General features: G+C 37.6%; 1 protein-coding gene across 4 annotated transcripts in view; it reads right to left on the bottom strand.

Moving 5' to 3' along the window:
• Window positions 1–22,211, bottom strand: part of LOC126469796 (cyclin-dependent kinase 17-like) — a 205,977-nt gene that overhangs the window by 33,314 nt on the left and 150,452 nt on the right. For all 4 annotated transcript variants that reach the window (XM_050097050.1, XM_050097049.1, XM_050097052.1 and 1 more), the window contains one exon: window positions 13,769–13,902. In XM_050097050.1, the coding sequence (XP_049953007.1) occupies window positions 13,769–13,902 (134 nt within the window). The remainder of the gene's footprint in view (window positions 1–13,768; window positions 13,903–22,211) is intronic.

The following is a 22,211-nucleotide window of genomic DNA, read 5'->3' as shown; positions in this document are numbered from 1 at the left end:
CTGCGGGCAACGAAACGTCAGGGAGAAGTATTTCTACTATTGGACCACGGCCTCTTAGCCCGGATGTTTTACTTACTGAAGACGCCGGCCGTGAAAGCCTACACGCTATGAATAAACACTCAAGGCAGTCAAACACTTCATCGAAACATGTCAAAGCACATAAAGGTCTTAAACCATTAAATGAACACATCGACAACCTTGTGAACAAAAACTATTAACAAGAAAACACACACACACACACACACACACACACACACACACACACACACACACACACACACACACGGAACAAATGTAATTAGGCCACATATGGTCAAAGAATATGGGTTAAATCACAACAAGTGAATGGAACAGAACAAAGAATTTGTGGAGCAGAGCCTGTCAACAGGTAAGATTCAAATGAAAGAACTGTTATCCTGGCTTTAAATTCAATTCCAACGATGATATGAACATCACACGGTTAAAAGTACTAATCATATCAAAGAGTGAGTTATCGACTATTGTAGACTTCCCTTCGACCCACGCAAACAACTGATTGTTCAGAAGTGGGGTGATTATTGAATGTTAAATTACAAATTTTTTTTCTGCGAAGTCGTAAAAGACACTGTCCATCTGTAAAACTGTAAAATGCTGCAATTTCCATACATTTTATGAATAAACCATAAAAATGGCAGGTTTGACAATGTAAAAGCACCTGTGGGAAAATCTTGTGCAACTGTGAGTCACGTGACATATGTCCAATGTGCATGATTTTGTATAAAAGAAGCCAGAATGAAAGTTAAAACTAAATGAACTAACATTTTATTCCTGGGAATAATTCTGACTTTGTTTTGTTTTTCTTTAAATAAATATCCAAATTTTAAAGCACTTAACTGTCTATGTCATTTTCACTTACTTTCAACATTTCACATACTCATCTGAACTGTTTTTCTTACAAGCCTGGATTCTAAGAAATTTGAAAGCACAGAAATGGTATATTTCAAAATTGTTTTCCTCTTGTTTTCAGTAGATGATGTGGCAAAAGAAATATTTAAAACTAGCAATGAATTTCAACAGTTTAACCATAAAATATTTTAACCACCTGTACCTAAATCTATTCTTCACGTAAGGATCTTAGTTTCACTACTGGTCAATAATTTTTCCTATTACAATTTCTCTGTATTAAACTACATTATGTATTAGCAGTTACAACAAAGATAACTACTGCAGACAACAATGGTTCCTATGTTGAAATCTGCTGACTGGATATGAATCATCAATAAAAACATTATTTACGGATGTGAGTTCCAGCATCAAGAGGACTACTTGTTTCTAGATAGTATTTTATTAGTCACCTGTTCCTTGTAACCAACACCACAGTCCCACCTTCTACGAAAATTTTTGGTGACGAATCATGACAGCCATTGGCAAGTTTTAACACTAACTTTAGGAATTACTTTTTACCTGTATTTTAATTTTAAAGTTCAGTTTTGTATGGGGTAGAGCTCGAGGTGCGTAATTTCAGAGCAATATTCACAAGGATTTGTATATACTTGGACAAACGTCACACTAACTTTTGAAACATGAAAAAACTCTACGGAAGCAAAATTTGATTAAGGTGAAAGGTGTCCAGGTGGCACATCCATTTTTTGATGAACATGAGCTCCAGCCAAAAAAGCTATGTGACAGACGAGTTTATACGTAAGTGGTGGCTGAGTACAAACGAATGTTCACATTTACAGCTGCACAATTTTAAAAGGTTAAATCCAAGGACTTTTGTTTGTGAAAATAAATCATAAAAATAACATCCTGCAACATTGTAACATACTTTAAGACAGGATTTGAAGTTAATACGGAATACTTGTAGGTATTTAGCATATACAGTTTCATGCAAGATTTTCTTTTTCACTGAATTAAATGTCCATCACAAAATCTATCATTCCAGAAAAGGACGACAATAATTATGTAAAACTCTGGGTATGCTTCACAAGTCAAAACAGTCTGGTTGGGTGATTCCAATTACTGTAAGAAAAGCATCACCAACATCTCTTACAGTCAAAAGGTGCTTAAGGACTTTTCAAAAAATACAACATAGATTTCAAGTTCAACAACAAGTAGTCTGAAAATACTTGCTTTATGTGTGAAGGCTTGTTTCTGATCAACATAACAATATGTCTATAGGGGTCCATTAACTAAAAGCACACTTCTCATGATAAAAAAACTAATTATAATGGGTAATGAACGATACATGAGCCATATGAAGCAGCACAGTGATTTACGGTGAATGTTACTGATTTTAGGCTTTTGAACATAATGTCAAAACTTTCTGTTAGTTCAAAGTCAAATAGCCATTTATTACAATCTAATCTAATCTAGAAACCAACTCACTGAAATTCTTTAAAGTTTATCTTCCTTTTCAGATTTATTTTGTTTTCTGTTTTCCCAATTTGTAAAAAAAAAGGACTTCCAAATGAGACGATATTTCTATTTCACTTAGCTCTTCTCACATCATGTAACTCTTTACATAACATAGCCTTCCACTGTAACTCGCATGCACACACTCATATATTAATTGTTTGAAGTTACATTACATTCAGTAAATTATCTGAAGTAGCCATTTTTGTTCACATGCATTAAACTGTCACCTGTAAGTAGGAATTCCCAACAACAAAGCCAGGTATATAATTTGCCCTTAATGTTTCATGTAGCAGTGACTGGGGAGTAACAGATGGAAAGAGCCCCAAGTGCTCATTAAAGCTGATAAGTTGTGTCACATATAACAAAAACTGCAAGGGAAACCGAGATTATGGGGTAGGATAGGAATAGAAAAAAAGGTTGATAAGACAGGTAGACAAAAACACCATAAAGAAATGATCACACAAACAAAGACACACAGTGCAATTGGAAAAGCTAGTGCCGAACCACCATCTTTAAACGTTCCCATGTTACTTCCTGCAAATTTCATGTGCGCTTCAGATATAAATATGTACAATTTGATGGCTCCCAAGCTGGCCACACATGCAATGTCAGTGAAGTGAATACAATGGCAGGACATTTCAGGAAGCTCTACAAAGACTTTATATCCCAGATTCAGCCAGCTGAACACATATCAGTTTGACACAATCCATTTCACCATGGACTACTTGAAGTATATTAGCAAGAGTGTAACATCATCAGAGTCAAAAGCCTGCCACAGTACCTTTCTTTACCTCACAGGCACAATCGACTGTGTCTTCTGTGACCACAGAAATGCCACTCTGGACACAGGGTGAATAGAAGCTAGTGGTGTAGTCTTAAGAGCCACATTCTCAACTGAAAAATGTAGACAAGTTGGTCAGGATACAATTAAAAAAGAAAAAAAAAAATCAGTTCACTATGCGGTGGTCCTTAAGCAACTTCGATGGCAGCCATGAAAAACACATGCAATAGTCATCAAGCTACATGTTTTCAAATTATGACTTGTTAATATATAAAAAAGTAATCACACAAAATAAAACAGCAGTGCCAAAATCTGTTATTTTCTCAAAACAAGCTACACAAGTTGCCTGAAAACATGAAAAAGGTTTGAAGAATATGCTGACATGGTGGACAACCTCATGCAATAAGCTCCAACTGAACATTGTTTTAAGTACCTACATGGTGCATTGCTGAATACAATGCCTAAGATCTGTGTATGTCATGAGTGTAATATAAAATAACTATGCATCTCAAAATGAGGGATTAAATCACAAAACAGTGAATATGTATTACTTTTCAACAACACATGTCCTGGGAAAAACACACGTCTAAATGAACTTTGTGAAGATAGAATTATTAACTCCATTAGATCACAAGAGAAGCAAACATTATACTGAAATAAGACAAAACTGATCATATTTTAGTACATGTGTTCAGCTGTAACAGTTCAAACTGGAAAACTAACATGAAAGATAAAATAATGAAGGGCTCATGAGTCTGTGGCTAAGGTGGAAAGCTGCAATTTCTCTAACAAAGTACGACGAGGAAATCATTCTTCCCAACAGACATTCAACGTTCCTGTATCAATCTCCACATAAAGAGTTCTGTGGAACAAATAAATATAGAATAGCAGGCATAGCAGGAAATAAGCTCATGAGCTTATTTACAGAAACCATGAAAGACACAGACCACAATGAACCAACCAGGATTAGGATCTGAATTCAAATTCTTGCAGCAGTGAGATTTTCCATTACATTATTTCACTTGGTGCATAAGAGAAACCTCCAAGGTCAGAACTATCAACAGCATACAACAAAAGCTGGAGTTATCTATGTAGAGGGTTATGTTGAAATGAAATCTTTAAAGAGTAAAATTTGTGAAATTGTGGTGAGGTGAGGAGAGGAGTGATGGCAAGAGGGGATATACGGTAATTTTATGTATCTTTCCACTGTGGTCAGAAAAAAACATTGAGAGATTATCAACATCTTGCTTTATTTTGTACCAGAAGGAAGGAAGATCATGGTCTAATGTCCCACTGATGGTGAGATCATTAAAGACAGGACATGGATGAGGGAAGGAAATTGGCCATGGCCCTTTTTTTAAAAGGAATCATTCTGATATTTATCCAAACTGATTTCATAAAAGCACTGAAAACTTAAATCTCGATGGGCATATGGGGGGCTGAGCCACAATTCTCACAAATGTGAGTCCATTAGCCTAGCCACTGTACTTACGTTGCTCTGTGATGAATTACTGCAAAGAGAGTGCTCAAGTTTTTAATAATGGATTTAGAATAATGCTTACACAGAAAGAGCACAGAAAAGTGAAAGTAAGACATTTACGATAACAACAAGAAATCAATAAGAACAAGAGGGAAGTAGCCCTCATCCTTCAATATCAGATGGACAGAATGGTGGGAGACAATACATTGATTCAAGCAGAATCATACTGCCAGTTATCAATGCTGTCTTACATGCCAGTTTCCATGTATAAATAATACATCTACATGCATAGGTATGTGGATGACAGTACTGATTTCCATGTAGAAATAATACATCTACCTGCATAGGTATATGGATGACAGTATTCTTGGCAAAAACTTGGGTACAGGATATGAGGATACTGAATCCCATGCAAGCAAAGACACTCTATGTCACCTGGACAGTTATTTCATTGGTGAATCCTGATACCACTGGCACTGCTGCACCTTTGTATATCTGCCACATAGAGGTTCTTGTCATAGCTAAAAAATACTATTTGCATTTATACCAGAGCAGTGCCCATGTCGTGACAGATAGTTATGCCAAGAAGAGAATCAGAATAACCAATGCTAGTGAGGTACATGCAATACCTTTATGTATGCACAAAACAAGAGAGCTGTGAATACTTACTGTAAATATGTGAGATTTAGAGGAACAATAAGGGAACCAATGATTCACAGGTAGAAGCAGTTCAGTTTAGGATGTGAGGATATTCACAATGAAGAGAAACAAGCAGATCTTAAAAAGTGAGTGAAGAATTTGTGGAGAGAGCTGCAGTGATGAATGGAGAGAAAAGGCATTTCACATTCCTGAGATGTATGTTTCAGTTTAGAAAATTCCATGAATAAGTCAGCATGAAATTGTTATCGGTATAAATGGCACTAATCTGCTATAATGGTACACAAAGCTGGATTCGTACTACTGTAAGTGTCCCAGTAAGAGAGAAAAGAATGCAGAAAAGTAATGGAAGGTACATATTTGGATATACAACAAAGAGTTGGGTATTTATTATGATTTTTGTGAAGCATCACATCAAAATTTATTTACTGAATCACAATTATAATTCACCAACTTTAGGATACTTCCAAATATCTTTGATAATGAGTGTTTCATAAGGAGTTTGTCCACGATAGGTACTGTTATGAATGGCGCTGACATTACAGCCACACAAAGAATTTTTAGTGTAATAGAACAGATCTCTGGTTATAATGTATTTTAACAAGGATGTATCAGACGTTGTCCAGGAGCCAATAAGCTACTGTGGATACATTGTCATAATCATGGACTGATCAGTACTAAATTGCAAATCTACACCAAATTATGTACCAGTATTTCAGCACAATTTTCACACACAGATACGAAAGCACCTACAATGCACCTTTGAACACATTCACAATAGTGCACACAGATGGGCTACAAGAAAGGCACAACAAACATGTTGCTCAAAAAGATCTGTGCAACTAATCTTCAGGTTTTTAAAAGTGTTTCAGATACAAATTACACAGGTTTCAACAAGGAAACATTTACTGCTCTGTTTTCCAGAGATCCTATGGAAATAATGTTATTTTATACCAATTTGAAAATAAAAAACATTACAGTCAGTCAGTGAAGAATCTTCTACACGTTCGCAACAAAGCTGTCAATAAATTGAAACTTTTTCCTTACTCATAACGATTTTATACTAATTTCACCATTTTCTTCACATTCTCTTCACACTCATTGTCAAGTACACCCAAGTACAACTGAATCAGACATGAATACTGTGTTGAAGGGAGTGCTCCTGTTCCCACAGTTAATGGAATAAATCACTCCAGCATATGACTGAGATGTAATCACACTTCATACTGATTGTCAGTAACACAAAGCAGTGACAAGGACAAAATCTCAATGTCGTGTCATTGAGAACAGATGCATAGGACATGCCCTTACTGAAGTTGCGCACACACTGGCCTTATGAGATGCCGTTGTCAAGGTTATGAAAAAGAGAAAGAGAGAGAGAACACTATTCACTGATGCTCAAAGCACTAAAAAACGTCACCTGGCCTGAAAAGAACCAGTATGTAAACTAACATTTATAAAAACTGCAACACTAAGGATGCTATGTGTGACTTAGAACATTATACCATAAATTATATGTTTATTAGAATCAACAGACTGTACATGTTCTCCAACTCTGTGAGTTTAGTGTTATGCTACAATTAGCAGCTTTAAACAACATGGCATGGAAACAAAGAGGGACTAGGTATGTTTCTGGGGAATCTCCCTTCACACAAATTGGATGTGACTCCACAAAGGATCAAGATTGATTGCTGGAGGAGGTGACAATCTAACTTTGAGGCAACTGTCCTGCTGAAATATGGCATGTGGATTGGTTTGAAGGTGAGGCAATATCTCAGTCTTCAAAAGTCTGCCTGATGTAGTGATTCCTCTTTGGATTGCTCTCAATATCTAGACGTCAAGATCACATGTATCAAACAAACACCAAACTACTCCACTTGACGTTTTCCACTATGCTATTCAAAGCCTGATATAAATGTGGCCATCACTGTAGAACAGCATGACATGAGACACATTTGAAAACAATATAGTTTGATCCTCAGTATTTATTGAGGGTATTTACATGCTCACTGTAGTCAGTTGGATTTGTAGCTTCCGGATAACACTAGCATGCCACCAGTGCAGCCCGCCTAAGAGTATACATATCTAAGGAGTGAGCATTGCCTACTGCACATGTTCTCTACGTCAAACCAGGCTAGTCAAGTGACTTTGGGACAACACTCTTTGTCTACAACTTGCAATAATAGCAAAACTTGAATATTACAGTTATTCGCCTTGTTTTACTTGTTTGTCCAGGTTTAAGTTTTAGTAACAGCTATGGTGCAGTATTGTCATTGCTATGGATGTAAAAAGAAGTGTGTGAAAGGAAGATGAGTTACTTTTCACATGTATATACTATTACAACAGAAGTATAACTATAAATGTCGTATTGATATGAGAGACTTTATATATTGGAAAAATATTGAGACATGGTACTATAAAATCTTGCACTGCAGAGATAATTTCAGCAATTTTGTGGCCATATGTTTATGAGACAGTGCTATATTAATATACAGATAAAATTTATACACGACAGTCTGATTAACTGCCTCTAATTTATAAAGGTTATCAAACCCTTGTGTGTTTCTAAGTATTTCTGCATGAGACAGTTTCCTGAACAGTGTCATTGGAACATAATTAATTTAGAACAGATTTCACAATATGAAACGGTGGAGGGGGGGGGGGGGGACGACAGGCACGCGCACACACACACAGACAGACCAATGCTCAAAATTTTGGACTAAAAAAGAAGTGTCAGCCAGCAGCATTTTTTATCATTTTCTATTGCACCAATTCATGTTGTGGAATCTGTTCTAATTAATATAATATATATTTAAAAAGAGCACATGGTTTTACTTTTCTGATGATATGGCGAAAAAATTTTATAGGTCACGGTTGGCCATAGCATGCCAAACTTCAGGCATGCAGCATATGCAGGCCAAGGCCCAGCCTGTCACTAGATTTTGTTCAGTCCTTCTTGGAAGTACCCAGAACTGCACGACATTTGATTTAGCATTGCAGTGTGGTTGGCACAACTTTGAGTTCTGAAGGATCGTGGCACCAGCGCTTTTTATCCTTTGCTATTTGTCCGTGGTATGAAGGATGTTCACAGGACCGATGGCTGTTCGCACAAATACAGCCAGTTCAGCAATCTATCACCACAGTCCTTTAAAATGAACAGGAATGACAGAAGAGAGGGAAGAGAATTCTCAATTCACATAAGCAACATGTACTTCTTTTTTTGCTACAAAATGACATTATAGTACCATGTAGAAAGAATTTAAACCTTTAGATGAGAATGAAAGAGCAAAAAATTACAATGATCAACAGCCGGGATTCATTGTTCTGTACATCGAGAAGCAGTTTGTAGTAAATTTGCAGGCATGGAGCACTCGAAGAAATTAGTGGTACAAATAGTAAAATTCATGAAGTCGCATCCATTATTCCACTTTCAGTTGCAACAACATTCGATGGAAAAGAACTAAGAATATGGAGACTTCATAGATCACTGCAAAGTGAGTTGCTTAAGTCAAGTGGCATGCCTGGAATGATTTTTTAAAATTTAAATCTCACTTTTGTTGGATTTATGAAGGAAAAAGGAGAGCAGAAACGAAAATTAGAACATCCGGAATGGATTGCACACTTTATATTTTAAGTAGACTTGACTGCATGCTGCCCACAATAAGATATTGCAAGGTAATTTCTTTCTTATTTGATGGGGATGCAAAAATTGCACTGTAGAAAGGACACATTCTGACAAACACAATCCAGTTCTCTAAGCTCACTGGCATTACATAAAGCATGAGGTTTGAAGAATTCATTGTGGCCTTGCAAGGATTACAACGATAGTTTCATAAAGGTTTCGAGGACACTGTCAATCTTACATCTGTTTTCGAGCTGTTTTTGAGAGTGTTTGCTGTTTCTATTGAAAGTGCCCCTGTGCATATGCAAATGTAACTGACTCACTTGCAAAGTGATTCCAGCTTTAATTACAAGGCTTTTTACAGTAAAACTGTCCAGGATATCTACATTGCTTTTTTCAGGTAGGTTTTCTACGTCTTCATAATGAGGTTGCAAAAGTACTACAACATTTTGATTGACATATTTGGGCGAAAGATCTTTTTTCGATTATGAAACTGAATGAGTCACGATTATGTGGCAACTCGAGTGCGAAACCCAGTGGTATTGCCTGCACCTGTCGCTACACCGACAGTTTGTACCAGATAAAAATTATATTATGTCTTCAGTTCACCAAAAATAATTAATTAATACTGAAAGCTTGTTTTGCTTGTGATCTGTGTTATGAGAAATATGAACTCTTAAACCAAGTCATGCAGTGCGACTGTTCTGCCATTTAAATGCAGTGTGTTCGCTGTTTTCCCCTCCTCCCTCTCCTTGCACAGACAGCGTGGCATGGCAGTAGGGAATATGTGAAGCAAGGCTGAGCACTTTGGCACTCAGGCCTGAGCATGGCCTATGACCCGAAATCTTGATCACCTCTATTACAGATATTTTATTTGTCTATAAAAAGCAGAAGGGTAAATAAAGAAAAATTGAAAATAATAACGGACAAGCGGGTGGTGCATTCCCTTGGATGATACCGATCATAGACGCAATTGGAACATAGAAATTCTGTACACGATGAGCATCACGTGAATGCAGGTTACGCACAGTTATAATTCTTTGTATGAATCTCACCCAGGAAAGAAACAATGTTAACATTGCTGAAGATTTCATGTGTTGGCAAAAATTTCATGGCAAGCCACGCATAATGGATTACTTTACCTAAAGCTGGCACTTGCAACTGATTATGAATTAAGATATACTACAGGAATTTCATCAAAAAGAATTTCAAATTTTCTAATTCATTTATTGTCCTTTGCTTGTTTTTCATTCATTTACCAGACATAAAATTAGCAGACGAATAAGAACAATGTTAATTCAACATATATTGGACAAAGTTCATGTAATAACCTTCTATGGACATGGGTAGATAAATGAAAAATGAACATGATAAATGGGTTTCTAACATGAAACACAAATGTGTCAAGCTGTAATGCTAATCACTGTGCCATTGCTTCATTTGGAGTCACTGAATGACACAAAATATCTTGAAAACTTTGACTGTAGTTTTCTCAGAAATGGCCGAGTGTCTACCGATAAGCTGACACATGTGATTGTTTATTTTGACCCCTCTTTCACTGAGCAAAGTTTCTGGGAAATTGTGTTATGGCACTTGTCTTGTTCTCATAAGACACCCTGCATATAGTGATGGCAGGGTATAAGTGTGCTGGTAGCTAATGAAGTCCCAGCAGGATTCACTGGTTACTATCTTTGTACTGGGGATGTTTATTACAGGAGGTGTGATAAGGACTGCTGGTAAATATTTGAAAGTGTACAGGCACATCATATTCCCCATTCATTAACCAATCGAATCGAGCTGGAAACCTGTAATGAAAGAAAAGCAATAATGAAACCAATGTTCGCATACTATGTAGGAATGGTTTCATGACCATTCCATTGACATGCAGTTTAGCTGTCTGACCTAGATCACAATCTCCACCCTATTTGTCATGTCTGGGATGCTGGGGGCATGAATGTGGCCTATTCCCTGAGCGAACTCCATTAGCTGCAAGTGACTGTTGATTGGTTATAGATTAGCATAGCTCTTTAACACTTCCTGTGTCTTATGGACTCAGTTGTGACAAAGCAAAAGCATTGTCCACTATTTGGGATGTTTCTTTAAGTTGTAAACATTTGGAGGAGTAAAAATGTTAAAGTTTACTGTGAAAAGAACATACATTGTCGAAGTGCAAAAGCAGTAGTATACTCTATACTTACCAGTATACATCTACATAAATACTTCAGATACCCCAGTACAGAGCTTGTTTACATTCCTCTGTACATGCCCTAATCTCTCTATCTTTTCCTCATGATCCCTACGAGAGGCACACACACCTCAAAAAAAGTTTGGAATATCACAGAGTTTAGTACAATAACTTCTTATAGTACACCCACTGATGCTTGTGCAATACCTTATTAACAAAATAAGCATAATTCCTTCTGAAAACAAGAACAATTTTGGTTAATTAGAAAAAATAATTACAGAACAAAGCCGGATCTCTCCTAAGTGTAAATCTTAAAAACAAAAACAGAGAACATTTTTCTCTCATCATGATCATCAGCCTTTAGTAGTGAGTATGTGTTCCCCACACATGGATGAGTCCTTCCACTCTGCGAGGCATTTTCTGGATAAGACCATAAAGTTTATTTTTGCGTATGTGGTCCCACTCCTCAATGACGGCTTCAGTGAGGTCCTGAAGACTGTCAGGTGGATTCGGACATTGTGCAATGGCCATCTTAAACAGGTCCCATGCATGCTCAATTGCATTCATGCCTGGGGACTGTGCTGGCCAATGCATTTGGTCGATGTTGCATCTTTGAAGATACTGAAAAACTGTTACGAGTATGGTGCGGTCTCACACTGTCATCGACTAGGACGAAGCTGATACTGACTTCGCACCTGTAGGACCTTACAATTGTTTGTAGGACCTCTTGGAGGTACCGGACCCAGTGAAATTGCCGTAGATGGAAATTAGAGGGGTCTGCCATCCCATCATTACTGCCGCCCAGGACATTACATTTCCACATGCAAACGTATGGACTTCCTGAACCTATTGGTGTTCCTGGTGTCATCTAGTGCATCTCCAAACCCTAAAATGTGTGGTGTCCAGTCATAAACCAATCCTGGTTTCATCAGCAAACAGGACAATACTCCATTCTGCAATGGTCCTATCTATATTGATGTGCAAGAGCCCACATTCTTCAATTGCGTCTGTTCCATTGGTTCAGTGCAAAATTTCTCACTGGTCTTCTTGAATGAAGAATATGCTGATGCCGTCTTCTATGCATTGTTTGGTTTAAGATACAAGTCCCTGCTGCTCAGGATAAGTAATTTTCAATATTTCTGGCAGATGATGTTAGGTGCCTGCGAGCTGACAGTTGGAGGAAACCATTCTGCATTGATGTTACCATATGAGGACGACCATTGCAAGGCCTATTGTCCATATTTTCCATCTCTCTGTACTTTCTCCACACCTTAGACACACCACTTGACAGACATGTAACCTATCGGCAACATCTTGCTGTGTATGTCATACTGAAAGTAAAGCCACTATCCTGACTCTACCAAAGGGTAGTATGCCTCTATGTGTAAAATTCGTTTCATTCAATATATTTATATAAACATTTCATGGTATTTTTCACTGTCTTGTTAATGAGTAAAACACAGCAAAAAAGTGCGATTCCAATATGGGTGCAATGAGAGTGACAGATCTGAATGCAGGCCTTACACACCACACGGCCACAACCTGACTTAGCAAGGGCTTTCCTCTTCATGTGTATCTGCAGTTGATGAAATTCATTCACTGTCCAATTTGCTGGAAACTTGGTATGGAAACTTGGCAGGCTTGATATGTAAAAGAAAATTTTCCCCTTTTTATATGTTCTGTTCCATCTGGTACAAAACAGATTGTCTGTCATCAAGTTTGATATTTATATTTTTTCAAAACCTGGAATGTAATGATCTACACTCTTTCACAAGAGTTACTTTCGAGTGACCCCACCCCCTCTTCTCACTAGTACGTTGTAGTTTATCAAAACTAGTGGATCAGTGGTCTCCCTCTACTTGTTTGATTACTTTTTTTTCTTTTTAACACTATCCTTCTGTCTGGTTTTATGTGGACTGCCCTGATTTCCTCTCCTGAGTCTACTACTTCACCTCAGAGCAGCACTTACACCCAATGTGTCCAATGATTTGTTGGATATATTCCAATCTCTGTCTTCCCCAACAGGTTTTCCCTCCCTCTAGTACCATTTAAGTTATTTCTTGTTATCTTAACACATTTCTGTGTCCTATCATCCTAGCTCTTTTTCTAGTTAGTGATTTCCACACATTCCTTTCTTAACCAATTCTACTCTTTATCACCCCACTGTAATATGAACCAGTATTTGCAAATCAAGGTGGCTTACAGTCAAAAGTACAATTTGATTGCGTGTAAAGCTATGACATAGTCAGCAAAAACTTTGTGTCATTGTCCTATTTTGTTCTCTTGTGATTTCCTTACAAATAGAGACAAATGAAAAATTTTTGTTATCTAACAGATCACTCAATAAAAAGAGCTTTCACAGTCCAACATAAGATTTGTTTCATTAACCTACTATTTCATAATGTAACTTTCAGCAAATGAATGTCACTGCAACATTGTTGTGTGACTGTGTATGAAATTTAGAAGTTCCTCCTCCATGATGGGCCACATCGTAAGAAATCTTTTTGGTTTCAGACACAGCTTTGCTGCTTCCACTAACAATGTAAGGAACAAGGTAATCTACTTCACATAACCATAAAAGTCCTTTTAAGTTTGCTATGATATAAAACAACATAGTCAATACATGATTTGGAACACCTTACTTACCACATATCAATCTGAGTTGAATACTCTGTAGAACCGAGAAGCACATCTGGTGGGCGGTACCAAAGTGTTACGACTTCATTTGAGTATGTTTTTGTAGGAACAGACTTTGCTCTAGCCAAACCAAAATCAGCCAGCTAAAGAAAATAAACAAAAGGTAATTTTTATGCAAATCTGTGACATTTATAGTTCATTATTTAGTGATAAAAAACAATGGCAAATGTAGGAAATTAAGAGTGGATTTAAAGCCATGTACTGATGCAGGCAATGCACATTTTTAAAAGTGTGCGTATTAATATATTAAAGTTGACTTGAAACCCATGAACAAGTTTTATTCACAATATGTAGTATTAGATATTTCCTAAAAGCCTGTCAATACACTGAAACATTTAGTGTGAGAGCTTATGGACACAGCATTTATATATACATGCACCTACATTTAAACTTCACTTACCACTGCATAACATACCATGTAATGTAACATTACCAACTTTTTATTTGCCACCTTTTTAAGTGGCTAGGTGAATAGACTGTTTTTAAGTGTCCCTGCATGTCATTATTTCACTAATTTCACCTCTGCATTGTGTGTTTATAAAAGGACAGGCAAAGAGGCGAAAGTAAAAACTGGTTTTAGAATCATAATTTAAGACTTGTTCTTGGAATTTGAAAAACAGCTCTCAATGTGATGCCCTACTTGCAGTTCGTCACTGAACCTTGCAAAGCACATATACAACACAGCTAACAAAGCATACACTGATGAGCCAAAGCATTATGACCACTGCCCACCGCGAAGCTGAATCCCTTCTTGTGGTGTTACAGGCACATGGCGCAATAAGGAAAGAATGTAAGTGAAAGAGAGATGAATGGACAGCCATTATAGTGAAGATACGGGTCACAAATGTGAAAATATGCTGATATAAGCAGTTCTGACAAAGGGCACATTGATGTGGTGCTCTGGTTGGAAACGAGAACCTCTGAAATGGTGAAGCTGGTCACCTGCTGGCATAATACTGTCACGAGTACCCATGGAAAGTGGCTGAAGAACGGTGAAACCACGAGTAGGTCATATGGTATTGGATGACCACATCTCATCACAAAACATAGAGGTTGGAGGATCTCCCATTGTGTGATCCAGGATAGACAGCAATCTGTGGCAGATCTGACGACAAAGTACAATGCTGGTGCAGGCAAAAGTGTTTCGGATCACATCGTTCAAAGGCCACCATGGAACATGGAGTCCACATCATACAACCCTACAACATCAATAGTTATGTAGAACCCATACCGAGAAGCATCTCTCTTGTACGGTGTTTGGAAACTGGAGCAACACACTATTAAACAGGTGGTCATAATGTTTTGGTTCAAAAGTGTATATGACCCAATGAAGGGTAGTGGTGACTGTATATTTACACATTTAGCTCTGGCACATAACAGAACACCATGTATTAATCAAACTGAAAATAATATTTCTTTCAAGGACACCTACAATTATAAAACTAGTATAATTTGTAACGTGTGACTATGTGGGCGGAAAACAATGTGGCACACAATACTTTACACGGTAATGTGATAATGGAATAGATGATGATGAAAATATTATACCACCTTCAAATGATGAGCCATCATGTACAATTTTACATCTAGTACATACCCACAGATTGAAATAAGAATACAACATGCAGCAAAAGTATTATCTATGTAAATCACCCATTTTAATTCAGTTGTAAGAAGTACAGTGTGATTATTAAGAAGACCTTAAGATTTTTCACTTAAGTCAAAATGACATCTATTTTACATTACACGAATCCTATTTAATGGATCCTAGGAAGAGAAGTCCCTGGTATATGGAAAGAAATCAAGCATATACTTCTGACTTAAGTACAACATAAGACAATATAATATAAGGACTTAGCTTTATGTAACATTACAATACAGTAAAACCCCAGTTATCCAAACTTGGATCACCCAAAACCTGCGATATTGGAAATGTGTCCGAAAACAGCAACTCCAAAAAATAATACTGTACTGCACGGAAAAAATTCGAGGGCGACAGTGAGAGGGAGTCAGACTGAGGCTACCAGTGAGACGTGAACTCCCACCCTTCAGTTGCTTCCCCAGCCACCAACTCACCAGTATAAACATAGCTAGACTGTAAAAAAAAAAAGAAAAAGTGCAGCCACATGAGTGTTTATTTCCATTGTGTGTGTATTTTCATGGTACAGTGACTAAGTGAATGTGTGTTATGATTACTTTCACTAATATATTAGCTACTTTCAAAGATAGTGAAAAAGGACATTCACTGCAAACTGTTGCAAATAATTACAGAGATGACGTTTCCACCATTTCAGAATGAGTGACATGTAAAGCTAAATTTCTAGAGCAAGCTGTGAAAAACCCTCAGAAAGACCACTAAAACATCCAACTTTCAAAAAGTAGACTAAGCTCTTTATATCTGGTTCACCCAACAACAAGAAAAAGGCATGTCTTTGACTGGCCCGATACTGCAAGAAAAAGCCAAAGAGTTAACAGAGTTGTCTGGCGGGGAGGGTAAAGATTTTTTCCTGCAGCTCTACGTGGTTAGAGAGGTTTAAAAACTGATAAAGCATTTGACAATTGAATATACGTGGAGAAAACTTATACGCAGACCCATCCATGGCTGATGTTTTCAAAACAGAGTTTGAAGACTATAGCCAAGGCTACAGTAAGGATCAAGAACACAATACCAATGTCACAAGTGTTAATTTCAAGATGATGCCTTCAAAACCCTTAGAAACCTCAAAAGAAAGTTCTGCATTAGGACACAAAAAGAGGAAAGAATGGAGAACTATTATCTTAGCATAAAACACTTCTGGCACGCACAAACTGCTCCAATGTACATCGTGAAGTTGAAAAATCATCAAACAATGGAGGATGTTGCCCGAAATGCACTACCAGTTTTTTATGGAAGCCAAGACACTTTTTGGATGTCTTGTGAATTCTGAGCCACATGGTTTCGTGATAAGACTAAACTTGAGGTTGAAAAGCTTTTAACTGAAGAAGAGCTGTCCAAAAATGTGATCTTATTGACATTTGCCGGTGCAACATTGAAGTAAAAAAGTTGCAATATTGCTGTGCATTTCCTTCCCCTACATTTTGCCTGTCTCATTTACCCACTGCATTGAGGGGTAATAGTGACATTTTGGAAACCATCTTACAGGATAGTGATACGCAAAATGAAAACATGAATGAAGGCAGTAACTATCAAACACATAATTTGTCAATGTGTGCAAGCCTTGGATAAAGTGAAAGCAGAACCTCTTTCACAGGTGTTGAAGAAAACTATGATGGGCTTGAAGGAGACAACTCACAAAATTATGAACACCCGACAGAAACGGCAAATTTTCGGGTGCAAAACATGGAAAAGTGTATGGTGGATGAATACGATGCCACAGACAATTCGCCAGAAATCACAGACCACGAAACGGTGTTGCAATCAAATGTTGACAGAACTGAAGAGCTCAAAGCAGATGATGACAGTGTGCCAACTGACAATGCTTTTGAAGCACTAGAGATAAGCCTAAATTAAGAATCCATTATCTTTCAACAACCTACTGGGTATAGAACAACACAGAAATTATAGTAAATTTGTTGTTATTTTGGGTTACTGTAAGATTTGTTGAACAATGCAGTGAGTCAATGCTCGCTAATGTCCAAATGAATTTATTTTTTACTTATTTGGCGTATAGCATCTAAGTATGTATTTCAAAGGTGCGCTGTCACGAGCACTGTTCAACCGTGTCGGTACATAGTGCTCTGTCATGGAGTATATACTAAGCTCGCTGCAGAAACCCGCAGAGTTGTTGCTGATGATCATCATCTGGTTCCACAAAGATTTTGAATGGTGTGACATCACCAATAGAAAACGTTTGGAGGGATGAGTAATTCATCCCCCATAAATTATTAAGTACAATATACTGTATAATTATGTTTTGCAATTTTAACCTTAATAAAGAACGTAAGCTTAGTGTACAAAGAGATTTTAGAATTCGTTTGACTCAAAAACCTTTCATAAATACATACTGTAATTACAAAACAAAATACTGCAGTACACATTAGATGTTAACGGTTTAATCGAAAAAAAACTGTTGTCCTAAACGGTTGCCCCCCCCCCCCCTTTAGTTTGGTTAACTGGAGTTTCATTGTATTACATTGCTAATATTAATTATATGATACACTACTTTTAAAAGTCTTTGGAAAGAGTTTTATTTAATTCACTCTTGAACTCCACTATATTACAGGCAACACATTTAATATACTCTGGCAAGTTGTTACGCACATGTGCATGCATGTATCTTACTCCATTCTGTACTAATGTTAAACCCCTGCAAGCTTTGTACAAGTTTGGTGGGATGCAGGCAACAACAAAAGACATTAATGAATGCACGCAGTGTGATACTGTTTTCAAAAAACTGGGTATTTTTAAAGAGTTCATTGCAGGGTGTTCTAGAAATACTGTCTGCAACTCAGTTCTGTAGTCTGAAAATGTTATCCCTGTACGGACACCTCCACAAAAATGATTTGGTAATTCTTTATTGAATATAAATAAGTGAAATAAACTGATTTCTTCATTTTTAAATCCTCTATAACTGTAAGTAGATGCAAATGTAGCTGAAATAAGTCCCTTCATTAATTCTAGGGTGCTGGTTTTCCAATTCAGGTTGTGATTTATCAGTAGTCATTAAAACTAAAAACTATTACTTCTTTTATTTTATCTTGTACAAAGACAATGGTTACAGCTTCAATGAAAAGTACTGAACTGTACATGCTGGTAGGCATAAAAATTTAATGACTATCCATTTGCTTCAAGCCACCTGTTATCGTTTTTGAATATTTCATTAACTGACTTTCCAGCAAGAGAACTACTCTATTTTTTATACTTATATCATCTGCAAAAGGGGCAAAATTTTCGTCTTGTGACAGGGCAGTGGAATATCTTGAAATAACTAAGACCTCAAAATAAAATCGTGGGATACACAATGTCTACTTGCTTCAAATTCAGAGTGCCTATTGGTAGATGATGGGAATGGAGTTGATACACAGGGCTTTCTAACATGTTAATTTATGAGTAAAGGAGACCACTCACCAAACAGTTGAAAGCACTGAGTCACTGACAGGCACACAAAAAAGAATGAAAACAACGCTAGCTTTTGGATGAACCATCTTAGGAGCTAGCTACATTGTGCTGACTGCTGAATATACAAAGCCAGGACAGCAGTTCAGTAGGTGGACTGAGGTTCTTGTGCCAGGTGGGGTGGGAAGAGGGAGAAAGAGGCAGGAAGTGGGAGGAGAGGTAGGAGAAAAGGTAGTTGGCAGCTCAAGGAAGATGCAGCACATGTGTGGGATTGGAATGTGGGAGGCAGAGGCAGTAGGTGCACAAAGATGATGACATGAGGGAGTGGAGAGGGAAGGGACGACAATACAGAGGAAAATGAGGCTGTTGAGTAGAGCGTGTAGGTGAGGTGGGTGGCTTGGTGGAGATTGAAGCCTGGAGGATTATGTGAGTGAATACTGTGTTACAAGTCATCAGCATTATTTCAAAAAGCTGGTGTTCGAGGGGGAGCTAGGGTGCACCGACAGTGAAGCACCACTTTAAACTCTAGCATGTTGTGCTCAGCAGCATGTTCTGCTTTTGGGTGATCAACTATGCTCTTGAGCAGTTTTGTGTGTCCATGTTCGCATAAAATGCTGTGCATAAATTGCAGTAGAACTAGTATGACATTGGTGCTTTCACAGGTAGTCATGCCTCTGACACAATAGGATAAACATGTGGCAGAACCACAGTAGTATATACTGGGTAAGTGAACTGGACAAGTTGTGTAGCTGAGTCTTCCACAGGGATATGACCCTTGTGGCTAGGGATTGTGAGTGTGGATGGGGCAGGATGTTGTGTAAGTTGGATAGGCAGTAGAATACTATTTTAAGAGGGGGTGGGAAGTATCGTGGGTTGGAAGTTCCACAATTGAGGGCATGAAGATAAGACAGCTCCACCAATGCACTGCCCTTTTATACCTCAAGTACATGACACTATCGCCATCTGTATATGTGCATATTGCTATCCCATGAATTCTGTCACCTCAGTGTATGTCCACTATATATTCCCCTTAGTGTATGTACACTATATATTCCCCTTCCCTGCTTCTCTCTTACCCCCCGCCCCTTCCAACATGGCCCCTTGATGCTGCATCTCGCAGCTGATCATCCTATCCCTACCACATTCCTGCAGACTCTTACAGGCAGCACTACAGCATCTTCCCCCATCCTTTCCTCACTCTCCCTCCTCATCTTCTCCCTCTTGTTGCTTCTGTACCCTCACACCACCCGCCCGAGATTCCTACTCATTTTGGTCAGGTCTCAGCACATGGAGATGACAGTGGCCAAAAAGGTGTACGTGTATGAATGTGTGTGTGTTTTTTTTTCTAAATGTGGGATTAAAGGGACCAGACTGCTACGGTCATTGGTTTTTTTTTTTTTTTTTTTTTTTTTTTTTCTCCTAAATCTGGAGGAGGAATGTGCCTGGTAGTTAGGCCTACTTTTAAACTTGTCACTCAATGCCTCCTCTATGAGGTGAGTAACAATCTATCCTATTATTATTATAAGCTCTAGGGATGGCAGTGGTGGAGGTACATATAGGGCACTCAACAGCAATGTCATCAGTGCCCATACTCAACTGATGGGTGATGAACACGATTTTGTTTCGTGAAAAGTATGCAACAGGTGGTAAAACATAAAAAACATGTGATCCTCAGCCACACTGTGATTCTCTCTCTCTCTCTCTCTCTCTCTCTCTCTCTCTCTCTCTCTCCCCCCCCCCCCCCCCCCCCACACACACACACACACACACACACACACACACGCACACACCTTTACACGGAACACCAAAAATGTATGCCTCAAGGCAGTTTGTGATTAAAATACACAGACTGTATTGTAAGTTTTTGAAATTTTAACAGTACACCACACCATCATGCACAACATCTCTCCTGTAAGGTCTGCCTCTGGAACTGGACAAACATCTTAATGATGCTTCCTCATTAAGAAAACAAATCTGAGGTGAAATAAGCCCCTCTTTGTATCTTCTCTATTTTTTCTATCAATCCTAGGGTTCCAATCTCAGGGGTAGTACTTAAATACTAATTGAACAGAAATTTTGTAAGCTACCTCCTTCATGGGTGGACTACATTTCTTGATGATTCTTCCGTATAAATCTGTTTCACATCTCCTTCTCCTATGACTAGTTGTATGTGACTCTGCATATTCAGAGATATTTAAGGTATGTGACTGCTTTCAGTGACTGAGTGGCAACTGTGTAATTAGACAATAATGGGTCTTTCCACATATTTATGAGCAATATATTACAAATGTTTATACTGAGGGCCAATTGCCTCCCTGAAATTTTCTAGTGTCGTCACTTCTCTATACACAATAGCATCAGCCACCAAGAGCCTCAAGAAACTTCTAACGTAATCTACCAGGTCATTTATAGAGGGTGATCCATGAAGATATGCAAATATTTTGATATGGTATTCTACAAGTAAAACTAAAGAAAAAAGTTCATATAAACATAGGTCCACAAATGTTTAGTTACGAGTTACGGCTAGTAAAAGATTATGCCTGAAATTTAGCAACTTCGCTAATATGAACCCATCACAAGGTTAAAGTAAAGCACGATTTCAATTTATTTTTTGGTTATTGCTCTGGTGAATCTAATAAAATGTGTCCCAGACGTGGGTCTGCAGTAGTTTTCCAGATCATCCAGAGAAGCAAAGATTATTATACAAGTAAATTTGTTTACTTTCCATTAAGAATGTAGAAACTTTTATGTCATTGTTGGCAACCGTTAGTAAGTTGTTTCAGTCACTTCCTAATCTTGAAATGAGTTGTTCAGTTTATGAGGACAAAGACAATACACGTGCGGCATTACTTGCTCACATTATGAATGTAATATATGAAATTAAGAACAACCCTGTGAAACTGAAACGAGCAACAAAATCTGTTCATGCACGTGCAGCTAAATGCACTGAACTCTGAGATATTTTGAACACTTATTGTGAATGTATTGTGAAATTGTATGTACACTGTACTACTTCCTTAACACTCAGGCTCGTATTTTCTGGTTTAACATGAATTCATGTGTGCTATGGTATTAATAAAAGCAGATTATCTGACACATTCATACAGTTTCAGTTAACGTTATTATCATCATTTTTCCAAAATTCTCTATAACTTCCGTTGACAACTTTATGCAACGATGTGGAATTTAAAAAACAAATTGGGCCAAGTAGTTAATAAATTAAAATTTTTATGAAATTACATCTTTGCTTCTCTGGATGTTCTGGAAAATTACTGCAGATATGCATCTGGGACATGTTTTACTAGATTCACCAGATCAATAACAACAACACAAATA

Source organism: Schistocerca serialis, chromosome 3 (genome assembly GCF_023864345.2).
Source record: "Schistocerca serialis cubense isolate TAMUIC-IGC-003099 chromosome 3, iqSchSeri2.2, whole genome shotgun sequence".
Classification (NCBI taxonomy): Eukaryota; Metazoa; Arthropoda; class Insecta; order Orthoptera; family Acrididae; genus Schistocerca; species Schistocerca serialis.
Note: the sequence above shows the minus strand (reverse complement) of the source record. Positions and strands in the feature narration are given on the sequence as shown.